At 44.5% G+C, this 20,948-nt stretch overlaps 2 protein-coding genes across 2 annotated transcripts in view; one reads left to right on the top strand and one right to left on the bottom strand.

Moving 5' to 3' along the window:
- Positions 1–20,948, bottom strand: part of LOC308396731 (uncharacterized protein) — a 525,219-nt gene that overhangs the window by 133,727 nt on the left and 370,544 nt on the right. The gene's annotated exons all lie outside the window — the stretch shown is intronic.
- LOC308400586 (uncharacterized protein) lies at positions 9,397–10,606 on the top strand (the record flags this gene model as incomplete). Its single annotated transcript, XM_080888375.1, has 2 exons — positions 9,397–9,696; positions 10,332–10,606. Exons 1-2 carry the CDS (start codon positions 9,549–9,551, stop codon positions 10,604–10,606), a joined length of 423 nt encoding a protein of 140 aa, XP_080744501.1. The 5' UTR covers positions 9,397–9,548.

Raw genomic sequence — 20,948 nt, 5'->3', positions numbered from 1 at the left:
TTTCATCTGCTCATTTTGTCATGGCCAGAAGGTCCTCACCGGTCGATCTGCCAGTTTGGGTTGTGTTTGTGTGCACTTTGTGTGCGGTTTTCTCCTCTCCGCCCAGTGTGTGTGTGTGTTCTTTGTTTTGATGTGGGAACATGTACTTCCGGGAACTGTGGCACGGAACGGCAGCTGACCCGGGAGGAGTGTCCCGCGCTGGAGTCGCCAGATGTGTGCTTAATCACTTCGCCAGCTGCTACTAATCATTTGCCATCCCGAAGCAGACCTATTGGTTGGATGACAGCCAGCGCTGGAACGTTGAGCTAAGCCAGGTAGCGCAGCTGCGATTTAGTGTTTCACGATTGTGAACAAGAGAGTCTCCAGGATCCAGGGAACGGAAGAGGAGCTTGCAAGAGAGGGAGTTGGTCTATTGGACTATTATAGAATAGAATAGAATAGAATAGAATAGAATTAAATTTTATTGTCATTGCACATGCACAGGTACAGGGCAACGAAATGCAGTTTGCATCCATCCAGAAGTGCTTTAGTGATATAGATATATTACAATATATATTAGCAATAATATAGATATGTAAGTATATTACAGAAATGGGTCTATTATGGTATGTTATAATGTACACGGTATGAAGTATGTTGTGACTATGCTATAACTATAAGCAGTGTTGGGAAGGTTACTTTTAAAATGTATTCCATTACAGAATACAGAATACATGCCCCAAAATGTATTTTGTAACGTATTCCGTTACGTTACTCAATGACAGTAACGTATTCTGAATATTTTGGATTACTTAATATATTATCATGCTTTTTACAACAACGTGAATGTACTATTGCTGTGATTTATTACTATTACTGAAGCTCCGCGACTCCGAACTGTAGTAAAGGGACCTCTGACTAATACGGTGGGGTCCCTGTCGGCTCGTAGCCGAAAAATAGCTTTACTTTGTTGTGTGGGTCAACTTTTCTTGCGAGAGACAGAGAGAGGCGTTGAAAGGCTCCAACGGAACTTATTGTTTCGGAGGAAAACACGAACACGGTGTACAGTCGAGTCTTATTAGCTTACTTACAACTGGGCTCGTCAGGCTCTCTTCTTGGCTGCTGTGGTTATTATTATATTTACATGCTTCCAGCTCCCGTTTTTCCTCGATGACAACTCGTACCTTTCCACTCCCCTTTTTCTCCCTCCTCGCGCTCACAGACCCATAACGTGTATGGCAGTCCATTCTCCCTGCAGCACGGACTACACTGCCCATGATGCTACATTCTTTAGAGCTATGCTTGTAGCATTCTGCCTGTTAGCTTAGCACAACAACAACAACAACGAAAAGGCGCTCTCTCACCCAGGAAACACGCAGTCGCAGAGAGAGAGAGAGAGCGTCGCCCTGTAACCACGGCAACCGTAACACTGCCGCCTGGAACAAAGAGCGTAGCTGTCAAACAAAACCAAACAGTCCTGACCCGCGACAAAATGAAACAGGAAAGTACCGCAGTGTAATCCATTTATTTCAACAAAGTAACTATTGAGATATACCGCTATGCAGAAATGTGAACTATGCAAGTTATAAACAAGGCTGGACTGGGACAAAAAAATCGGCCCGGGCATTTTGACTAGAGACCGGCCCACCAGGATAAAGATTGAAAATGTGACGTCATTCAGGGGTAAAACCGCAAAAGATTCTGGGAACTTGTGGCAAGAGGTACAAGCGCACGCAGGCTTTCAATTGAACTCAGTTACACAGCGGTAAAAAGAAACCCAAAAAATGGCAAGAAGCTGTTGTATTATTAACTGCAATAGCCGGTCGCATGACAGCCACGGGAAGCCGACGGGTAAAGAGATCGTTTTTTTTATCGGATTACGTCGTTGAAGAGAAATTTTTTAAGCCATGTTTCCGAAGTAAGAGCCGACGGATGGTCTGGATATACCAAATATAACGTCTCAGAACCCTCCAGCTCACAGGTTAGTCTGCTCCAAGCATTCCCACAAAGGTCAGAGTTTTGTAGTAGTTAATATGTAATTTTTCTTAACATAATTGGTGATATAGGTTACAAGCAAGTCTGGCGCTGAACAGAAATGGTCGCGCTATGCTCCTTTGTTTATTGTGCATAAATAGTGAATTGTCCTGACACAATAGGGCTTTGGAGTTGACGTCACGCCGCAATGCATTGTGGGAGCGCAGCTCCATTTTCGGGGTCTACGATCCAAACAAATACACTGTGTTGGAACGACGACGACAAGAAACATGCTTAAAAGCAGCTCAAAAGAAAACGGACGGTATAGAGACCGATTGCGTCCAGAGGCGAAGCAGCGGTACTTGAAAAAAATAGAGTGCATCGCAAATCTGGACCCATATGAAATACGGCGGTGGAGTAAAGACCCAGACGACTTACCGCCACTGTCCTACCCCGATATCTTCACGTATCTTGTTTGTGGAGTAAGCGCTTACACTGCGAACCAGTTTCGTAATTACAAGTCACTGGAGGCGCACATCCAATTTACAAATGGCTGGGTGCAAGATTTGGCTATTTTCAAGCCGCCAAACTCTGAGTACGTCGTCAAAGTAAGTCAGCTGGAGTGCATCGAGTGAAATAGCCATTTTTCACCCCCACCATAATTAATGTTATACATTTATCATTGAACTGCTAAAATATCGTTATCATATTATATGCCCGTAATTGTAAAGTACATGCAAATTAACACATTGATAATCGGGCAAATTATTAACGCCAATTTGTGTCCTTCCTGTCTCATTTCATTTATTGTCTTTACATCAACCAATCAAGTCACTCCATTCGATGTTTGATTGCAATTTCTATAACTTCCGAGACCACCAACGATGATATTATTCAGCTATAAAGTGTGATGTGAACATATTTAGAACTTACCGGAATGAAAATGTCTTGAGCACACCAACTGATATCTGGAGACGTAACAGAACTTGATATCAGCTCGTCTCACGGCTGCTATCCAGGCTAGACGCCTTCGTTTGGTAATATCCGATACATGAGCTCCTTCATGTTGCTTCCAGGTTGGGAAAGCATAAAAAGACAATCCAAACTTATTCCCGTGCCGGTCGTAAGATCGAACATTGCAGCCGACAACACAGCAAGTACGAACCATGGCTATGCTTTCGCTCCTTACTTAGACCCCCAAAATGGCGGATCGGGCCAAAAGCCTTTCCACGCCCACCCCCGTGACATCACGCTCCAAAGCCCTATATTGCGTTTAGCTTCTGTTATTACCATGGTACACTGACAAAAACATACTTTTATTCACAGGATAAAACAGTTGTTTTGTATCACTAATTGCCCAGTACGATTACAGCATACAATATTATTGTCACTGCTACATTTCTGTGATGCTACCAGAAATTATTTCCACTACTAATTAATTACCGTTGAGCTCAAAGGTCCTATTAATAAACAGTTAACGAATGTGTATTTATGACGACGATTTGTGAGACTGGTAAACTTATGATACGTACGATGGTCTTTCGTTCTACACGGTGCATTTCAAGGTCCTGTACCCATCCGTCGGTAAACTGTACCTGGGCTTGTTGCAGTGACCGGAAGTTACTAAACTTCATGAGTGTATGCACTCACTCCAAGAACCGTATGATTATAAATCTGCGCGTGGTGAAAGTTGGCAGCACGCTAACGTCTTTTGTCCACTCTGTGTGCTCGTAAGGGTCTGACCCTTTCACTCCTTTGATTTTTTCCTCGTATCTTTTCTTTGACTTTTCATCAAGTCTATCTTCGTACGGCCCGGCATTGTTCTCCTTCGTTTTGTACATAACTTTTTGGGGGGCAAAGAAAAAGCAAGAAGGTATTGGAACTGGAGAATGAACATTTTGCGGTGCTGCAAATGCTTGCGTTTCATGCATTGCTTTGATTGTTTTGCCACCAGTGCCCGGCATGCAATGCATGAAAGTCATGTGGTCTGTCAATCTCTATAGGGCTTTGGAGCGTGATGTCACAGGAGGGTGGCCACGCCCCCCCCCCCCCCCCCTGCCATAACAGTAGGCCAAACAAAGCACACGGAAGCAACAGCTATGGTTCGTACGTGCTGTGTTGTCGGTTGCAACGGCAGATCACACGATAGGGAAGGCAAGAAGCTGGAAAATTGGCTCTCTTTTCATCGTTTCCCCTCCTGGAGGCAACGGGAGGGATCTCATGTATCCGATATTACTAAACGAAGACGTCACGCTTGGATTGCAGCGGTCAGCCGAGCGCATATCGAGTTCTCTGCCATCCCAAAACGAGAGCAATTGCCCACCTGAGAATTCATGTTGAGCGTGTAATAGTAGTTTGCGTAACAAGTTCAAGAAGCTACACACTACAATTCCAATCTGATTACTCATATCATGCGAGAGTGAAGACACAACACTGCTTGATAAGACTGTTAAGGTGTGCTGTGTTTTGGTGAATATGTGCCCCATGTGTGGTTGTCAAACCAGGGCCAAATGAAACTTGCTCTTGTTGAATATTCATAAAACTGCTGTGTTGCATGCACAGTTCATTGTAAATAATTGTACTTTCTGTAAAGTGGTTTCAATAAAACAGAAAAGAAAAGTATGTTGTTTTTTTAAATTCAAGATCTGTTCACATGTACTTAGCAAGTATGCAAACTATTTACATGGCAACGCACAGCTGGCATCAATCGTTCATCTAGAGCAATTTCTGGGGGCAGCTGCTGAGGAGAAGTCCATGTTATGTGCAACCTCTGGCTGTATCTTGGTCATATGGTCAACATACAACGTGGAGGCTTAAAAACGGCCAAATCTTGTACCCAACTGTTTGTGAATTAGATATGCACCTCCAGGGATTTATATTCACGAAAATGATTTCCCCTATGCGCTGACTCCACAGGCAAGGTGCGCGAAGATATTGGGATAGGACATCAGCGATAGGCTGTCTGGGTTCCTCTCCACTGCCTTTTTTCATACGGGTCCACATTACCCATGCACGCTATTTTTTCCAAGTACCGTCTCTTGGCGTCTGGGCGCAATCGGTCGCGATACAGCCCTTTGTCTTTTGCGCTGACTTTAAGCATGGTTCTGGCAGTCCCGCTTCCAACACTCCAACACTGTGTGTTTGTTTTGATTTGTTGCCTCCTGACATGGCGCCGCGATCCCACAATGCACTGCGGCGTGACGTCAACTCCAAAGCCCTATCGGTACATATCAGCTGCTTCCCAAGTTCCACAGGCTAACTAAGCCCAATAGGACTCCTTCTTCCGCTTGGTGTCTCCTCTCAGCTCTGGTGTCCACCATTTGGTTCGGGGGCAACTCCAGACTGAGACAGAGTCCAGCCTCTCTCCAGGAGGCTGATTCCAAAGCCCAAGCCATGTGTTGAGGTGAGCCTGCCTATATCTAGCCGGTACCTGTGTGAGCAGCAAAATAATCTCTGAGGTCTAAAAGTCAAATCAGTAGAGATGGTAAATGGTAAATGGCCTGTATTTGTGTAGTGCTTTTCTAGTCCCTAAGGACCCCAAAGCGCTTTACATATCCAGTCATCCACCCATTCACACACTGCTGATGGCAGCTACATTGTAGCCACAGCTGCCCTGGGGCGCACTGACACAGGCGAGGCTGCCGGACACTGGCGCCACCGGGCCCTCTGACCAAGATGAACATTCAACAGGACAATCAAAAAGAAGTGAGTCACATCTGAACACAGAGACACACACAGGGAAATAAAATACAAATTTAATGTAAATGAAAGAGGAAGAAAGCAGAGAAATGTTGCAGTGTCCAGTCAAATGAACTGATGAGCCCCTCCCACCTGTGCTGCTGGGTCTGCTCTGTTCCTTCTTCCGTTCTCATGAATGGAAGTTGTTGTTAAAGGACAGCATGAAGAGTCTGGATCAGACTGCTTCTTGCTCTGCAGGTCCTCACCTCTGCTAAACAGGAGACCACAAGGTCTCATACAGACTTTGACCTGATCACACCTGATGTAATCCTTGTTAAAGTGGTTCTGATCTTTACACCTGAGCATCTCCAACAAACCCGCTTCACTGAGTGTCTGATGTAGAAGGACATTATAATAAAATATTATCAACTTATTATAAAGTGATGTTGTTGCTATTAATGGTGAACAAGTGACTGATTAATGTTCTTTTGTGCTTTTGACTGTGTGTTGTGTGGTGATGTTAAACTTTACATGAGTAACTCAAATAACATCGTTAAGTGAGCTTCATTCAGCTGCACATTATGACTCAAGACTCAACATGCAGATATATGAATGCTGAATTCTTAAGAACAAACTGAGTTTATCTGATTGTTTCCAGTTAAAGAAAGATCACTGATCAATGTCTGATGGCTCCAAAGTTTGGTACAGATCTATTGAAAATGCTCATCACAGTAACACCAACAACAAGCTCCACTCTACAACTGGACACTAAACATGGACACGCAAGTGAGCTGCTTCTTGGAAGGACGCGGGACTCCACCTGAAGGTGGACAGGTGGGAGGGACTCAGCAGACTAGCACTGAGCTTCATTTTACTGTGAATTATTTACTGTCATTATTTTGTAAAAAAAAAAAAAAAGTCCTTTTAGAGCAGGTATACTCATAACTCTGTTTAAGGCTACGTCCACACTAATGAAAACTCACATTTAAATGATCGCAGCTGCGACAGCAAACTTCCCCTGCAGCTGAACAAACAACCCCAGCCTGTCACCACATTTGAATGAAGCTCAGGTGTTGATGCTGCTCACTGATTGGATAGTTGGTTTCAGCTCTGCTATCACTCTTTACTGCACAGGTGAAGGTAAAAAGTGTGACGGGATCTATAGACTGGAAACAGAGAAACTGTGAATGTTGGCATTACTCATATTCCAAATAAAGCAAACAGTGTGGCAGTGTGAGAGCTGATCTGGGATCAGTGTGTTCACTCTACAGCTACAACAAGGTTTCAGGTCAAAAATGGAATTTTACTCAATTCAATTTTATTTATATAGCGCCAAATCACAACAACAGTCGCCTAAAGGTGCTTTATATTGTACAGAAGATCGTACAATAATAGATACCAGTGTTGGGTAAGTTACTTTAAATTAGTAACTTAGTTACATTACTAGTTACTTCTATCAAAAGTAACTCACTTACTTCAAGTTACTCGTTACTTCCAAAGTAACTAGTTACTAGGGAAAGTAACTTTGGTTTTACTCAGAATTCTCTTGTTAATGTGTTGCTTCCATAACTTTGCAGTCTTCTAGCTTGCTTACTTGCCACAGTGCACTGTGCCACCTACCAATAGAAAGGAAAAAGATAATGTGCACATTTCCACGAGAGAAATCCCACGCCTGGACCGTCATTGACCGCCGCCATGATTCTAGCCTACGTCACAGCGTCATGTGCGCGTTTTACATCCAACACAAAAACTGCAGTCGTGGTGCTTTGATTGTACTCAGAACTCTGAAATTCTGCCTTCTGAATAGGAAGATGTAGGTAACACCAGACTGCAGATGAGCTGCAAACAGGGCTGGACTGGGACAAAAAATTGGCCCGGGCATTTTGACTAGAGACCGGCCCACCATTATAGGAAAAATCATAAAGCCTTTGAATGAAAACAAACACTGTTGTGACAGTGATGTACACTGTTCTGATGGTATATATGCATCAATCTATCAATAATTATTTAATAAAAGCGAGACATTTTAAATGAGAATAAGAAAGTATTTCTTTGTGCCCCCCTCTCCCTGTTAATGCCCTACCTGCCCCCCTGGCAACACTTTGCTAGACCCGCCCCTGCACAGTTACCAGCTGTCAGCTAAGTAAAAAAAGGATCCTGGTGTTATTTGTCTCTCAGAAACAGTTCATAACTTCAACTCATCCATGTCACCTAAAAGGTAAACCTGTTTCTCCATCACAGCTCTGATGATTCAGTAAGGACATCTCCTGGTTTCATCTTCATGTTTCCCTCTCACCACATATCCAAACCCACATCATGACCAGCAGCTTTACAGCTGTGGCTCCAGCAAACATCAGCTGATACTAGAAATTAATATTAAATAAATTCTAACAACAGCTGATCAAGCTTAAACGTGCTGCTGTTGTTTAGCGCGACATCTGCTGGTTTCCTCTTTCTGGCGCAAAGTGGGCGATAAATAAACAAGAGAGAAAAGCCGATCAGCTGATCATTGATCAGTTTCATGATTGAAGTAGAAACAGGAGAGGGAGGGGAGAGAATGAGAGAAGAAGAGGCAGCTGTGCAGCAAAGACAGAATAACTCCAGCTTTGTGTCTTTTTCATTGTAGCTGAAGTCCGGGACAAACTGTTCCTTTTCACCTCAATAAGAAACGTGTAGTATTTTCTCTGAATACCAGACGATTCCGTTTTTTACAGGATGGTTGGCAACTCTACTAATTAACCGTATGAACAAAATAAAGTTCAACATCAGTAACATAGCACCACCCAGCTGTATAGAAACCCCGTCATGCTAGCTAGCACGCAGTACGGAAAAGTCAGCATAGCGAAAATAAACTCCACCTAAACTTGGTTCATATCAGTGCGCACACTGTGTCTGAGGAGGATGTGCGGAAGTGCTTCAGGAAGGTGAACGCGCGCAAAGCTACTGGTCCGGACGGGATTCCCGGCCGCGTCCTCAAGTCATGCGCGGCTCAGCTGGCTGGAGTGTTCACGCACATCTTCAACCTTTCCCTCTCTCTGTCTGTAGTCCCAGCCTGCTTCAAAATGGCCACCATCGTCCCTGTACCCAAATCCTCCACCATCTCCTCATTGAACGACTGGCGACCTGTAGCCCTGACCCCCATCGTAAGCAAATGCTTCGAGAAGCTGGTCAGGGACTTCATCTGCTCTGCACTACCCGACTCACTGGACCCTCTACAGTTTGCATACCGCCACAACAGGTCCACTGATGATGCCATAGCCCTGACACTACACACTGCCCTGTCACACCTGGAGAAGAGAGACACGTATGTGAGAATGCTGTTTGTAGATTACAGCTCAGCATTCAATACCATCGTTCCCTCGAAGCTGGACAGGAAACTGCAGGATCTAGGACTGAGCAGCTCCCTCTGCAGCTGGATCCTTAGCTTCCTGTCTGACAGACGCCAGGTGGTCAGACTGGGCAGCATCACCTCATCCCCCATCACACTGAACACTGGTGCTCCACAGGGGTGTGTACTGAGCCCTCTCCTGTACTCACTCTACACCTACGACTGCACAGCCACTAACAGCTCCAACATCATTGTGAAGTTTGCGGACGACACTACAGTGGTGGGTCTTATCACCAACGGTGATGAGACGGCCTACAGGGAGGAGGTCAGCGCCCTGACCCACTGGTGTCAAGACAACCATCTCACCCTCAACGTCGCAAAGACAAAGGAGTTGATAGTGGACTTCCGGAGGTGCAGAGAAGTACACACGCCCATCACCATCAACGGCGCTGCTGTGGAGAGAGTGAGCAGCTTCCGGTTCCTTGGTGTACACCTGGCTGAGGATCTTACGTGGTCAGTACACACAAACAAAACAGTGAAGAAGGCGCAGCAGCGCCTCTTCTTTCTCAGGAGACTGAAAAGATTCGGCATGAGCCCCCGCATCCTCAGGACCTTCTATCACTGTGCCATTGAGAGCATCCTCACTGGATGCATCACCACCTGGTATGGCAACAGCACCGCCTACAACTGCAAAGCTCTCCAGCGAGTAGTGCGGTGCTCTGAACGGATAATTGGAGGTGAGCTTCTAGCATGAAATAAACTTTTAAAATTATTATCTTAGCTCCTCCTTCACTATTTACCTTTATGTTTGTCCCTTCAAGCCCCCTAGACTAGCCAGGGGAAGTAACACTGTGGAATGTTTTCTGCTGATTAAGCAACATGAGTGAGTTACTGTGGGGAGGAAACTCTCCTCTGTGATAAGATTTAAACATGCATCTCTGTTGTCCTGTTAACTGATTAGATTACAGAAAAGATGAGATGACTATATTTATTAAATAAAAAGGTGTCTGATAGTGTGGATAGAAGATGTAGCGGGAAATGAAAAAGCAGCTTCAGAAGAAGTGCCTAAAGAAACACCTAAAAGTGAGGTATGAGAGAAGGAGAAGAAAGGGGAGGGAGATCTGACACAGAGCTTGGGCCAGCGCTTCTCCCCTCTCCGTATAATATGGTAAATGGCCTGCATTTGTATAGCGCTTTACTCAGTCCCTATGGACCCCAAAGTGCTTTACACTACATTCAGCCATTCATGGTGATGAAAGGCCTACATTGTAGCCACAGCTGCCCTGGGGCGCACTGACAGAGGCGAGGTATAATACACCAAATAGCACATAATTTTCCTGTTCGTCCACCCCTGTCTGTTCTTCTACTTAAGCCCCATTACAGGCTGCTCTGCAGGCCCTGGAAGCCGAAGCTGACCTGGACTCCTGCTCTCCCCTCGTCGACGTGACCCTGACCAACCGCAGCAGCAGCTGGACCCACCACAACAACCTGAAAATGCCAACGGAGCTGCAGGAGGGAGACCTCACACAGTGGAGACAGAGGGCGCTAAACCCAATTACCTCTGCAGGACTGGCTTCTGTGTCTTCTGTGTCTTCTGGATACTGGTGTTTTTCACTATTTTTCTTCTCAATCCACTTCGAGTTTTGAAATATTAGCTACATACATACATGACAGTATCCAGAAGACACTCTGTTTTCTAAGCCAGTCGGCACCGGTACCGTAATATACGTAAGCTAAGTGCAACAAGAATGTAGGTGCGGCTGGCTAGCTTGAACGTGACTTCGCATGTGAGGGCTCACTTGACCGGATACAACGCCACCTCCAACGCTTACCTCCCCCATGATGTGGACATCGGGTCAGCTGGAGGCGCAGTCGAAAGATTGCAGCGGTCCCAGATCAGATGTACACACTGGAACTCTTTCCCATGTTGCTTGTCTGTGTTTATTGTGTTATGGTGTGTTGATACCTGTGCATTCCTGTATTATCCTTTTGTGTTGCACATTTCAATGTTTTTTCCTCGCTACCTGGCCTGACCTGTCTCCCCAATGTGATGTTTGTATTGTATGTACGGTCGGCAAGGTCTGTCATCTCGGTTGTGGGCAAAAGACCTGCAACTGACAAATAAAGACTATCTCATCTCATCATCTCATCTCATCACTCCATCTGGTCCGGCGGCCTTCCTGGGGGTCCTGGAAATGTGTCATGGAGAGTGGAATGAGAGGACTCAGGCGCGAGACTCCTTGCGAAGTGATGGTGAATTTATTTACAGTGAAAAAACGGCAACAGTTCGACTCCGTAATCCAAAAGAGCAGTGAAGTGACAAGGTGACTTCTCCCTGACAAGGTGACAGTGCAATATGAACACCGGTGTACCACAAGGCTGTGTGATGAGCCCTTTACTCCCTCTTCACCCACGACTGCAGACCTGCCGATGGTTCTAACATTCATTCATTAACATCCACATTAAGGGGACGGCTGTGGAGCGTGTGAGCAGCTTCAAGTTCCTGGGAGTCCACATCTCCGAGGATCTCACCTGGACGACCAACTGCTCCAAGCTGGTCAAGAAGGCTCACCAGCGCCTCTTCTTCTTGAGGACTCTGAGGAAGAACCACCTGTCCTCAGACATCCTGGTGAACTTCTATCGCTGCACCATCGAGAGCATCCTGACCAACTGTATAACAGTCTGGTACGGGAACTGCTCTGCCTCGGACCGGAAGGCGTTGCAGAGGGTCGTGAAAACTGCCCAGCGCATCGCCGGAGCACCACTTCCTGCCATAAAAGACATCTACAGGAAGCGGTGTCTGAAAAGGGCTGGGAAAATCATCAAAGACCCCAGTCACCCATCACATGGACTCTTCACCCTCCTGCCCTCTGGGAGGCGCCACAGGAGCCTCCGGACTAAGACCACCAGGTACCGGAACAGCTTCTTCCCCACAGCTGTCAGACTCCTGAACTCTGCCTCCTGACATCTGACCCACGTTAAACTCATGGACTGAACATACACACACCCACAATGGACAACTGTACCCTCAAACACAATAATAACATGGACTGAACCACCACTCACAACCACCAGCACTTTATATAGCCTCTGTAGAAACTATCTACACCCTCACTTATCTTAACTGCACTACTGTATAGCTCTGTGTAAATAATCATTCTGTACATTCGATAATCTTTAACCCTACAACTGTTTACAACTTGCATAGTTCCCATTTCTGTATAGCTGTATATCTCAGATTCTGTAAAGTTATTTATTTCATATTCTGTATAGTTTTTCATATTTATATCCTGTTCATAGCCTGTACATAGCTTGTACTCACTACAGCCTGTACATACTTAGTTATAGAATATTCACAACATACTTCATACCGTGTACATTATAACATAATAGACCCATTTCTGTAATATACTTACATATCTATATTATTGCTAATATATATTGTAATATATCTATATCACTAAAGCACTTCTGGATGGATGCAAACTGCATTTCGTTGCCCTGTACCTGTGCATGTGCAATGACAATAAAGTTGAATTCTATTCTATTCTATTCTATAATAGTCCAATAGACCAACTCCCTCTCTTGCAAGCTCCTCTTCCGTTCCCTGGATCCTGGAGACTCTCTTGTTCACAATCGTGAAACACTAAATCGCAGCTGCGCTACCTGGCTTAGCTCAACGTTCCAGCGCTGGCTGTCATCCAACCAATAGGTCTGCTTCGGGATGGCAAATGATTAGTAGCAGCTGGCGAAGTGATTAAGCGCACATCTGGCGACTCCAGCGCGGGACACTCCTCCCGGGTCAGCTGCCGTTCCGTGCCACAGTTCCCGGAAGTACATGTTCCCACATCACAACAAAGAACACACACACACACTGGGCGGAGAGGAGAAAACCGCACACAAAGTGCACACAAACACAACCCAAACTGGCAGATCGACCGGTGAGGACCTTCTGGCCATGACAAAATGAGCAGATGAAACAACAGCCGAGGGAAAGATGTATTGTCTGGTAGTAGTAATGTTTTCTAAGTGGGTAGAAGCATTCCCCACAAAAAGTGCAGACAGCAGTGCTGTGGCAAAAGGCCTCCTGTCAAAAATCATTCTCGGGTGGGGTATCCCGGGGAAAATCACAAGTGACAGTGGCACTCACGTTGTGAACCTGACATTAAAGAAAATCGGCGAGCGACTAGGTTTTATTGATCCCAGTTCTTTTATTCTTCTACTGGACAGAGAAGACGCGACTCAAAGTATTTATAATCATTTTATTCAATCATTATCTTCCGGAAGACAGATGTGCACAGTGCTAAGCATCAGCAGATCTGAAGAGCCGTCCTTGTGTGGCAGCACGAGGTGGGAATAAAGTAAATACTGTTCACAGTTTAAAAGACAACGCCACCCTGGGAATTTCACCCAGAGAATACTGGAAGTAACACTAATCACCAAGAAGGCAGTTAGGTTCGCTATACTCAGTACAGAGTAGGGCTGAACGATTATGGAAAATAATCTAATTGCGATTTTTTGCCCCAATATTGCGATTGCGATGCGATTATTTTTTAAGGTCTTTGTCTTCTGTATTATTAAACAAAGACAAGCAATACATCATATAGTATGGCCAATACTATATTACATTAATTTTAAACTGTTCTTTCCTGGAAGACAGACCTCTGTTATGATGACATGAGGTGATGCATGAATTGATGACTGACATTTTTATTTAACTTCTTCAATCACAACAGTATATTTGAACATACACAATAGTTTATTTTTAGCTTACAAACATCTGAGCATAAAGTGCTGACAAGGAACCCTGGTGTAAACATCAAAATGAAAGTTATCCATGAATGTTATCCATGTTTTAGGAATTGTGGTTTCATGTATAGTGCAGTTCCATGTGTCATTTTCTGTCTCTGTGTTGAGTCCATGTCTCTGAGTTGTGATTCATGTTTCCTGTTTTATTGTGAAAGTCTTTGTCTTATGTTAGTGTGTGCAGCTTTGGCCCCCCTGTCTCGTTAGCCCTGATCTCCCCCAGCTGTGTCTCCCTCCTGTAGCCGATTCCCCCGTTATCACCCTGTGTATATAAGCCCTGTGTTTTCCCGTGCTTGGTGTCGCGTCGTACCCTCAGATTATGCCTGTGTGTTCCTGGTCTCCGGTTTCAGTGGTCACTTCACGTTTGGTTTTCATGTCAGCAATAAAGCTGAGGTTTTGAGTTTCACGTTTGTGTCTGAGTCCTGCGTTTGTATCCTCCTCTCCGCCTGCCCGCACACAGAGCCCTGACAGATAAGTGACGCAGAGGGAGCCTCACCATGCGTCAGGCTTGAGTTTGCTTGGTAACAGATGACTCAGAATAAGCCATGAAGTATACCTTTAAAATGTCTTTGTTTCCTCTGTAAAGTGTGCATTTTTTGTATAGCGCTTTTACTAGTCCCCCCTAGGGACCCCAAAGCGCTTTACACATCCAGTCATCCACCCATTCACAGCTACAGGCAGCTACAGTTGTAGCCACAGCTGCATATATACATATATAAAGAAGTCCAGACGCTTTTCTTTGCAAGCTCCTTTGACAATGTGCATATATAGTTTCTGTTAGGTTATTACACACATGAGAGTGGCCTCTGTCTGTGAGGTTGTCGGCGAGGTGAGACAGAGTGCATTTGAGGTCGACACACAGAGTAGACACACTCATTTTTAGGTAAGAGTTCAACCATAGCTTGCAAAGCCTGTGACTGCAACTGTTGTAAGACGTGCGTCTGATGTTCCAGGAGATAAGCGAGGGTTAGAAGATCAACAGGAAGCACCTGACGTGCTGACGGAGAAAACGTACATATTTGTTTAAACATGCTTAAATGACATAAATATGTTCCTTTAATCCCTCTGTACACTTCTTAAAAATCCTTTTAAATAGCTGAAAGTAATTTCACAACCCAATGGGCTACACTGTGCAAGTTAAATAAAGGCAAGAAAGACTAAAACTGCTGGCAAGAAGAGAAAAACCAGAAAGGAGAGCTACGTCATCTACGTGTACAAGGTGCTAAAGCAGGTGCACCCCGATACCAGCATCTTGTCCAAGGCCATGAGCATCATGAACTTGTGACATTGTCGAGCAAATCGCTCCTGAGACCTCCCACCTGTCTCACTCCACCATTTCATCCAAATAAACAAACACAAAAATGTTCAAAAAAAATCCCTCAGCACGTTGTTCACTACCGCCTGAAAAACAGCAGGGGCAGTAGTGAGTCCAAAAGACACGGCATGATTCAAAATGTCCATGGTGTGCGTTCAATTCAATTTTATTTATACAGCGCCAAATTACAGCAACAGTCGCCTCGAGGTGCTTTACATTGCTATGCTAGCTAGACCCTACAAGAATACATACAGAGAAAAACCCAACAATCATATGACCCCCTATGAGCAAGCACTTTGGCGACAGTGGGAAGGAAAAACTCCCTTTTAACAGGAAGAAACCTCCGGCAGAAGCAGGCTCAGGGAGGGGCGGGGCCATCTGCTGCGATTGGTTGAGGTGAGAAAAGGAAGACAGGATAAAGACATGCTGTGGAAGAGAGACAGAGGTTAATAACAGATATGAGTCAATGCAGAGAGGTCTATTAATACATAGTGAGTGAGAAAGGTGACTGGAAAGGAAAACCTCAATGCATCATGGGAATCCCCCGGCAGCCTACGTCTATTGCAGCATAACTAAGGGAGGATTCAGGGTCACCTGGTCCAGCCCTAACTATATGCTTTAGCAAAAAGGAAAGTTTGAAGCCTAATCTTGAAAGTAGAGATAGTGTCTGTCTCCTGAATCCAAACTGGAAGCTGGTTCCACAGAAGAGGGGCCTGAAAACTGAAGGCTCTGCCTCCCATTCTACTTTTAAATACTCTAGGAACAACAAGTAGGCCTGCAGAGCGAGAGCGAAGTGCTCTAATAGGGTGATATGGTACTACAAGGTCATTAAGATAAGATGGGGCCTGATTATTTAAGACCTTGTATGTGAGGAGCAGGATTTTGAATTCTGGATTTAACAGGAAGCCAAAACAGGAGAAATCTGCGCTCTCTTTCTAGTCCCTGTCAGGACTCTTGCTGCAGCATTTTGGATCAGCTGAAGGCTTTTCAGTGAGTTTTTAGGACTTCCTGGTAATAATGAATTACAGTAGTCCAGCCTGGAAGTAATAAATGCATGAACTAGTTTTTCAGCGTCACTCTGAGACAGGATATTTCTAATTTTAGAGATGTTGCACAAATGGAAGAAAGCAGTCTTACATATTTGTTTAATATGTGCGTTGAAGGACATGTCCTGGTCAAAAATGACTCCAAGGTTCCTCACAGCGTTACTGGAGGCCAAGGTAATGCCATCCAGAGGAAGAATCTGGTTAGATACCATATTTCTAAGGTTTTCAGTGTTGTACAGTGTTGGGAAAGAAATGACACCCACCTCTCCCACAGGGGAATTGTAGAAAAGGGGAGGGGCCAAAAGGGGTACCCCAAAATTTACAGGGTTGCACCAAAGAAGAAGAATGAGGAGGGGCTCCAACTGATAATAACCATAAGTGCAGACTTGGAGGTCCTGAAAGTCAGGTATCAAAGGAACAGTTTGGTTCCATTAATAAACTACATACTAATGCTCACTATTGTGTAGTTATTATAAAGTGCGACTAAATCCTCCCTCTGGATGGGAAGAGTCCATGTGTCAGTATTCAGACACCTGGCTTGGGTTTCTGCAGCTAATTTGTCACCTGTGAGGACTCAAACCCACAGCATGCAGGACATTTCTACATCTGTTGGTGTGTCCTCAGTTTCCCAGCATGCCTTGGCTGTGCTCATGGAAGTGAATGAGGGGGAAAGATCAGTACTCGGATTTCATACCTGGTGATCTCAGAGGACAACAGCAGCGTTACAGCGGCGCACATCGATGAGAGCTGATGCTCTCAACACTTCAGACCTCCGCCCGTCTCTGAGAAAACCAACAATGGCTGTCAGCAGCAACTACACCTGCTCCACCAGTGCTGGGAGAGAAGAGCTGAGACCGACAGCTCTTTGTACAGGTCAGTACTGCAGAGGTCATTTAAAAACATCTTTGAGCTAAAATCCATGGAAGTCACAGAGGAAAGAAGAGACACTGCAGAGAGGATCCAGAATATTTGATGTTTTCTGATGACAGTTAAAGTTTCCAGCTATCAAAAAGTGTAACAGCGCAGCCTTCATGTCCTTTCAGTTCTCCATCATTAATGATGACTGTCCGTTATAAATCCTGTTGGCTAGTGTCTCCAAAGCAAACTTCTGTGCCACACTTTCTGTGCTGAGTCTTCAGGGATTCTTTTCACTTGGTGCTGAACTAACTATAATGAATTGGGGCTCCAAAGAAACCCAGCCCTCCCTAAACAAGGCTAACAAGCAATGCAACAACTCTGTGGGCACTCTGTAGTGTAGCTATTAATCACAATCAGCTTCACTGACCACAGATATGCACACATGACAGCTTCATGACAGAAACAACACACAGCCCTCATTTACTCAATACCATTAAATAAATGGGCTTTGGGTTCTTTCTCTAGTGTACTCTCGTACGATACTCTTAAATTAACTCCTCTTTTGTTTCTGGGATCAATGAAGCTTATTCCTTAACAGTAGCAGTACACACGAAAATGAACACTAGTGACTACAGTGCAGCAAATCATGTCATACACATTGTAAAGTAGAGCATGCAACCCTCCTTTAATTTACCAAACAATGAAAAACAATAAAATAATAAAATGTCAGGTTTCAGTATTCAGGCAAACCAAAAACACACGCAGCAATTTACCCACTGTACACAGAATCCCCCCACACATACAGTGTAAACCACCAGTGATAAAACAATTAGAGTCCCAAACTAAACCTAAAGCCGGCAGAGATAAACCCTACGTTGCAGGCCTGTGTTGATCCATGTTGTTTAATAAAGTTTCTATGGAGAAAAAAGGGGGCTGTCCACAGCCGCTCACTTCCTGACTACCCGTCAGTCGAAGGACACTACCTTGTGATGTAGGTAGGTAGTGTCCTCATGAGCATCCTTCCCCTGAATTCGGACACAGCAAGAGTTTTCTATCAGATTTCTCCACCCTGAGGTCAGGGGTCAGCTCTGTCTCACACCCAGTACAAACCACCAGCATCACTCAGTCTGCAAGTGTCACGTTAGTCTACTTTTTTTTAATTCATAAGGACTGAAATACACACACAAACAGTTTTACTGCAATGACAGCTCCATGAGGTAACTCCCATCCCAGCAACACAGCCACTGTGTTTAAGGTGGACTGGATGAAGAGTCGTCAGTAAGAACAGACAGATGAAGGTGAACGAATGCTCCAACATGTGAGATAAAGGCTCTGTACTTGTGCTGGTAGATGTCTGGGTCTGGGCTGGTTCTGATGTCCAGGTCGTCCCATAGACAGCAGCACCGCGTACCTCATCACTCCAATCCTGTTTGTAATCTGCAAGAAACCAAGAAGGCTCACTGCTCTGTGCAAGCAAATATGTTTTTGAAAGGATTTCCTCAAACTACCAGTCTTTGCATCTCGTACGAGCACATCACACATTATCAGGAAATGATGCTTTTGTCTTCTCTGAAAGCTGTGATGCTGCTTGGAGACATAAGCACCAAAGTAACGTGTTCAGCAGCAGCAGCTCAGAGCTGGAAGTACAAGTGTGGCAACATGTGGCCAGAGTGGTGACAGAGCTGAACACTAACCTCTGTTATGGTGGATAAATAATGCAGCTGCATCATTAAGGCTCCTCATGGCTGCACAATACATGCAGCAGCAAAGGACAATGATCCCAACTAGGAGGAGAGCCCAATACGGTATTCAGAAAGGCACGAATAACGTGGTTTTACGAAAAACTTATTTCGGACAAATACTTTAAAAAATATTTGTATTCTGGAACAAGAACAACGTTATGTCAAAAACCTTTATTTAAGCCGGAAGTGAAGGTTAGAAACTCTTTGTGAGAGTGTGTTGAAGTGACACAGGCAGTTTGAACTTCATGTCAACATGACTCCATCCTGTAGGACACGGTGGAGGCTCTTCAGGCTCTCTGCTCCACTCTGGTGTTCAGTCCTGAAGGTCGGAGCACAGGGACAGTTCAGGCTCCAGCAGTCAGCTGACGTTTGATGGAAATCAGGGCAACAAACTGCTCTTTTACTTTCCAAACACCAAAAAAGTCCAAGAAAAGGCCGTGGGTGGCAACGGGAGGTTTGTTTTAGAACGCACTTCTGACTCCATTGTTTAAAATCATATGCCGTTTATTTCGTGAAAAATTACAAACAGAAATCAGCCAAATAACTTCTTAAAACTTAAAATTAAATGAAAGTTAACTTAATTTGCTTTAACAACTTCAAAAGTGGTCAAAAAAATCATTTTCTAACCCTCCCGTCTTCCCTGACATTTGGCAAACAAAAACCTCTCTACCACACCCATCCAGGGTGCTCTTAATCTCTTGATTAATGGGAGGGTCCATAAGCTAACATACCAATCACTTTCCAAAAGCTTATCCAATAAAATTAATTACAAATTTACAGAACAAAACCAGGTCAGTATATTCTTACACCTTTAAAGAAAGAACAAAAATGAATACAAATTGCATTTTATAAACATTCAACAAAAATGGCCACAACATGCTCTACCAGGAGGAGGCGCTGCAGGACGTGTCAGGAAAATACAGGCTGGAGGTGAAGACTCTGTGGACTGATGAGACAAAAGCTTTCTGACAGCTTTGAGTCCTGTTACATCTGAAACTAACACAGCATCAATGAAAAGGAGCCAACAGTCACATATGGTGGTGGTAGTGTGATGGTCCCATGTGATGCATCATGGCAGCAACAATACAACAACAAATACACACATGTGACAAATGTACAGTAACAGATCACTAAGTGTCACGGCGCCGTGCGCATTCGTATATTTGACTTGAGCTTAATAATCAGAATGATGCTCTGATCTCTTCAAATAAATGAAATCATACCTTTCTACTGAAACCTTTTCCTGAACCAGACCCTGCAGGATCCACCTGAGTGTCCCAGTCCTGGACCCTGTTTGTAACCAGGAGGATCCCAGGCCTGATTATTGCTGATGTGTTATAAATATTCTGGTTTTATTCTCATTAAATAAATATGTGTATAAATATGTGGACTCATGTTTCAGTCCTGGACGTTGAAGCTTGTTTAAAAGGACACAGATGGACCTTGTCTCCTTCTTTCCTTCCTTTTGTGTCCTCTGTGCTTCATCTGCTGCTCTTCACTCTGTTACTTTGGACTGATTTCACTCACACTTTGTTTCCATGGTTTCTGTGCGTCACGCTGACAGCACGTGAACAACACGACATGTTTGATCTCAAAGAAGGAGCAGCATCCTCCAACCTGTTTCTCCATCTTCTACAACACCTGATTCATTCCAGTTTCTCTGCTTTCACTTTGATTCCTGAGCGTCTGTGATGAACACACTATCAGCATCACTGACATGTTTCATCATTTAAAAACACTTCCTGTCACTGTGGTGGTTACAGTGACATCATGCAGTTTGTGCTTTGACCTCCAGAGGGCGACAAATCAGCACAGACAGAGAGCTCCATTCAAACTTTGCTGCCATTGTAACCCAGTGTTAATTTGGTTATCTGATATTGTGTGATATTCAGTATATATGTATATATCTATATTGGGTGTTATAAAATGTTCTTCAATGATTTTGAGGGTTTTTTTATTGCTATTGGTTTGCGGCTGCTTTACGACAGTCGACTGTGGTAGTACATCCTAGCGGGAGGGGTTATGAGCTCACGTGGCTTGTAGCTGTGCCAGAGAGCAAGCTTGGGTGAGCTAGCGGGGAATATCTCCTTCTGCAGTAGCCTTAAAAAAAGAGACTATTGTTCGTTCTCCTGCCAGACGCCTCGCTGCTGTGCTGCCTTACTGCTGTGCTGTCTCGCTGGTGCCATTAAAGGACAAGCGGCCGCCATCCGTTCATCCATCCG

This window comes from Rhamphochromis sp. 'chilingali', assembly GCF_963969265.1.
Source record: "Rhamphochromis sp. 'chilingali' genome assembly, chromosome: 1".
Taxonomy (NCBI): Eukaryota; Metazoa; Chordata; class Actinopteri; order Cichliformes; family Cichlidae; genus Rhamphochromis; species Rhamphochromis sp. 'chilingali'.
The sequence above is the reverse complement of the archived record's forward strand: the minus strand, read 5'-3'. Positions and strand labels throughout refer to the sequence as shown.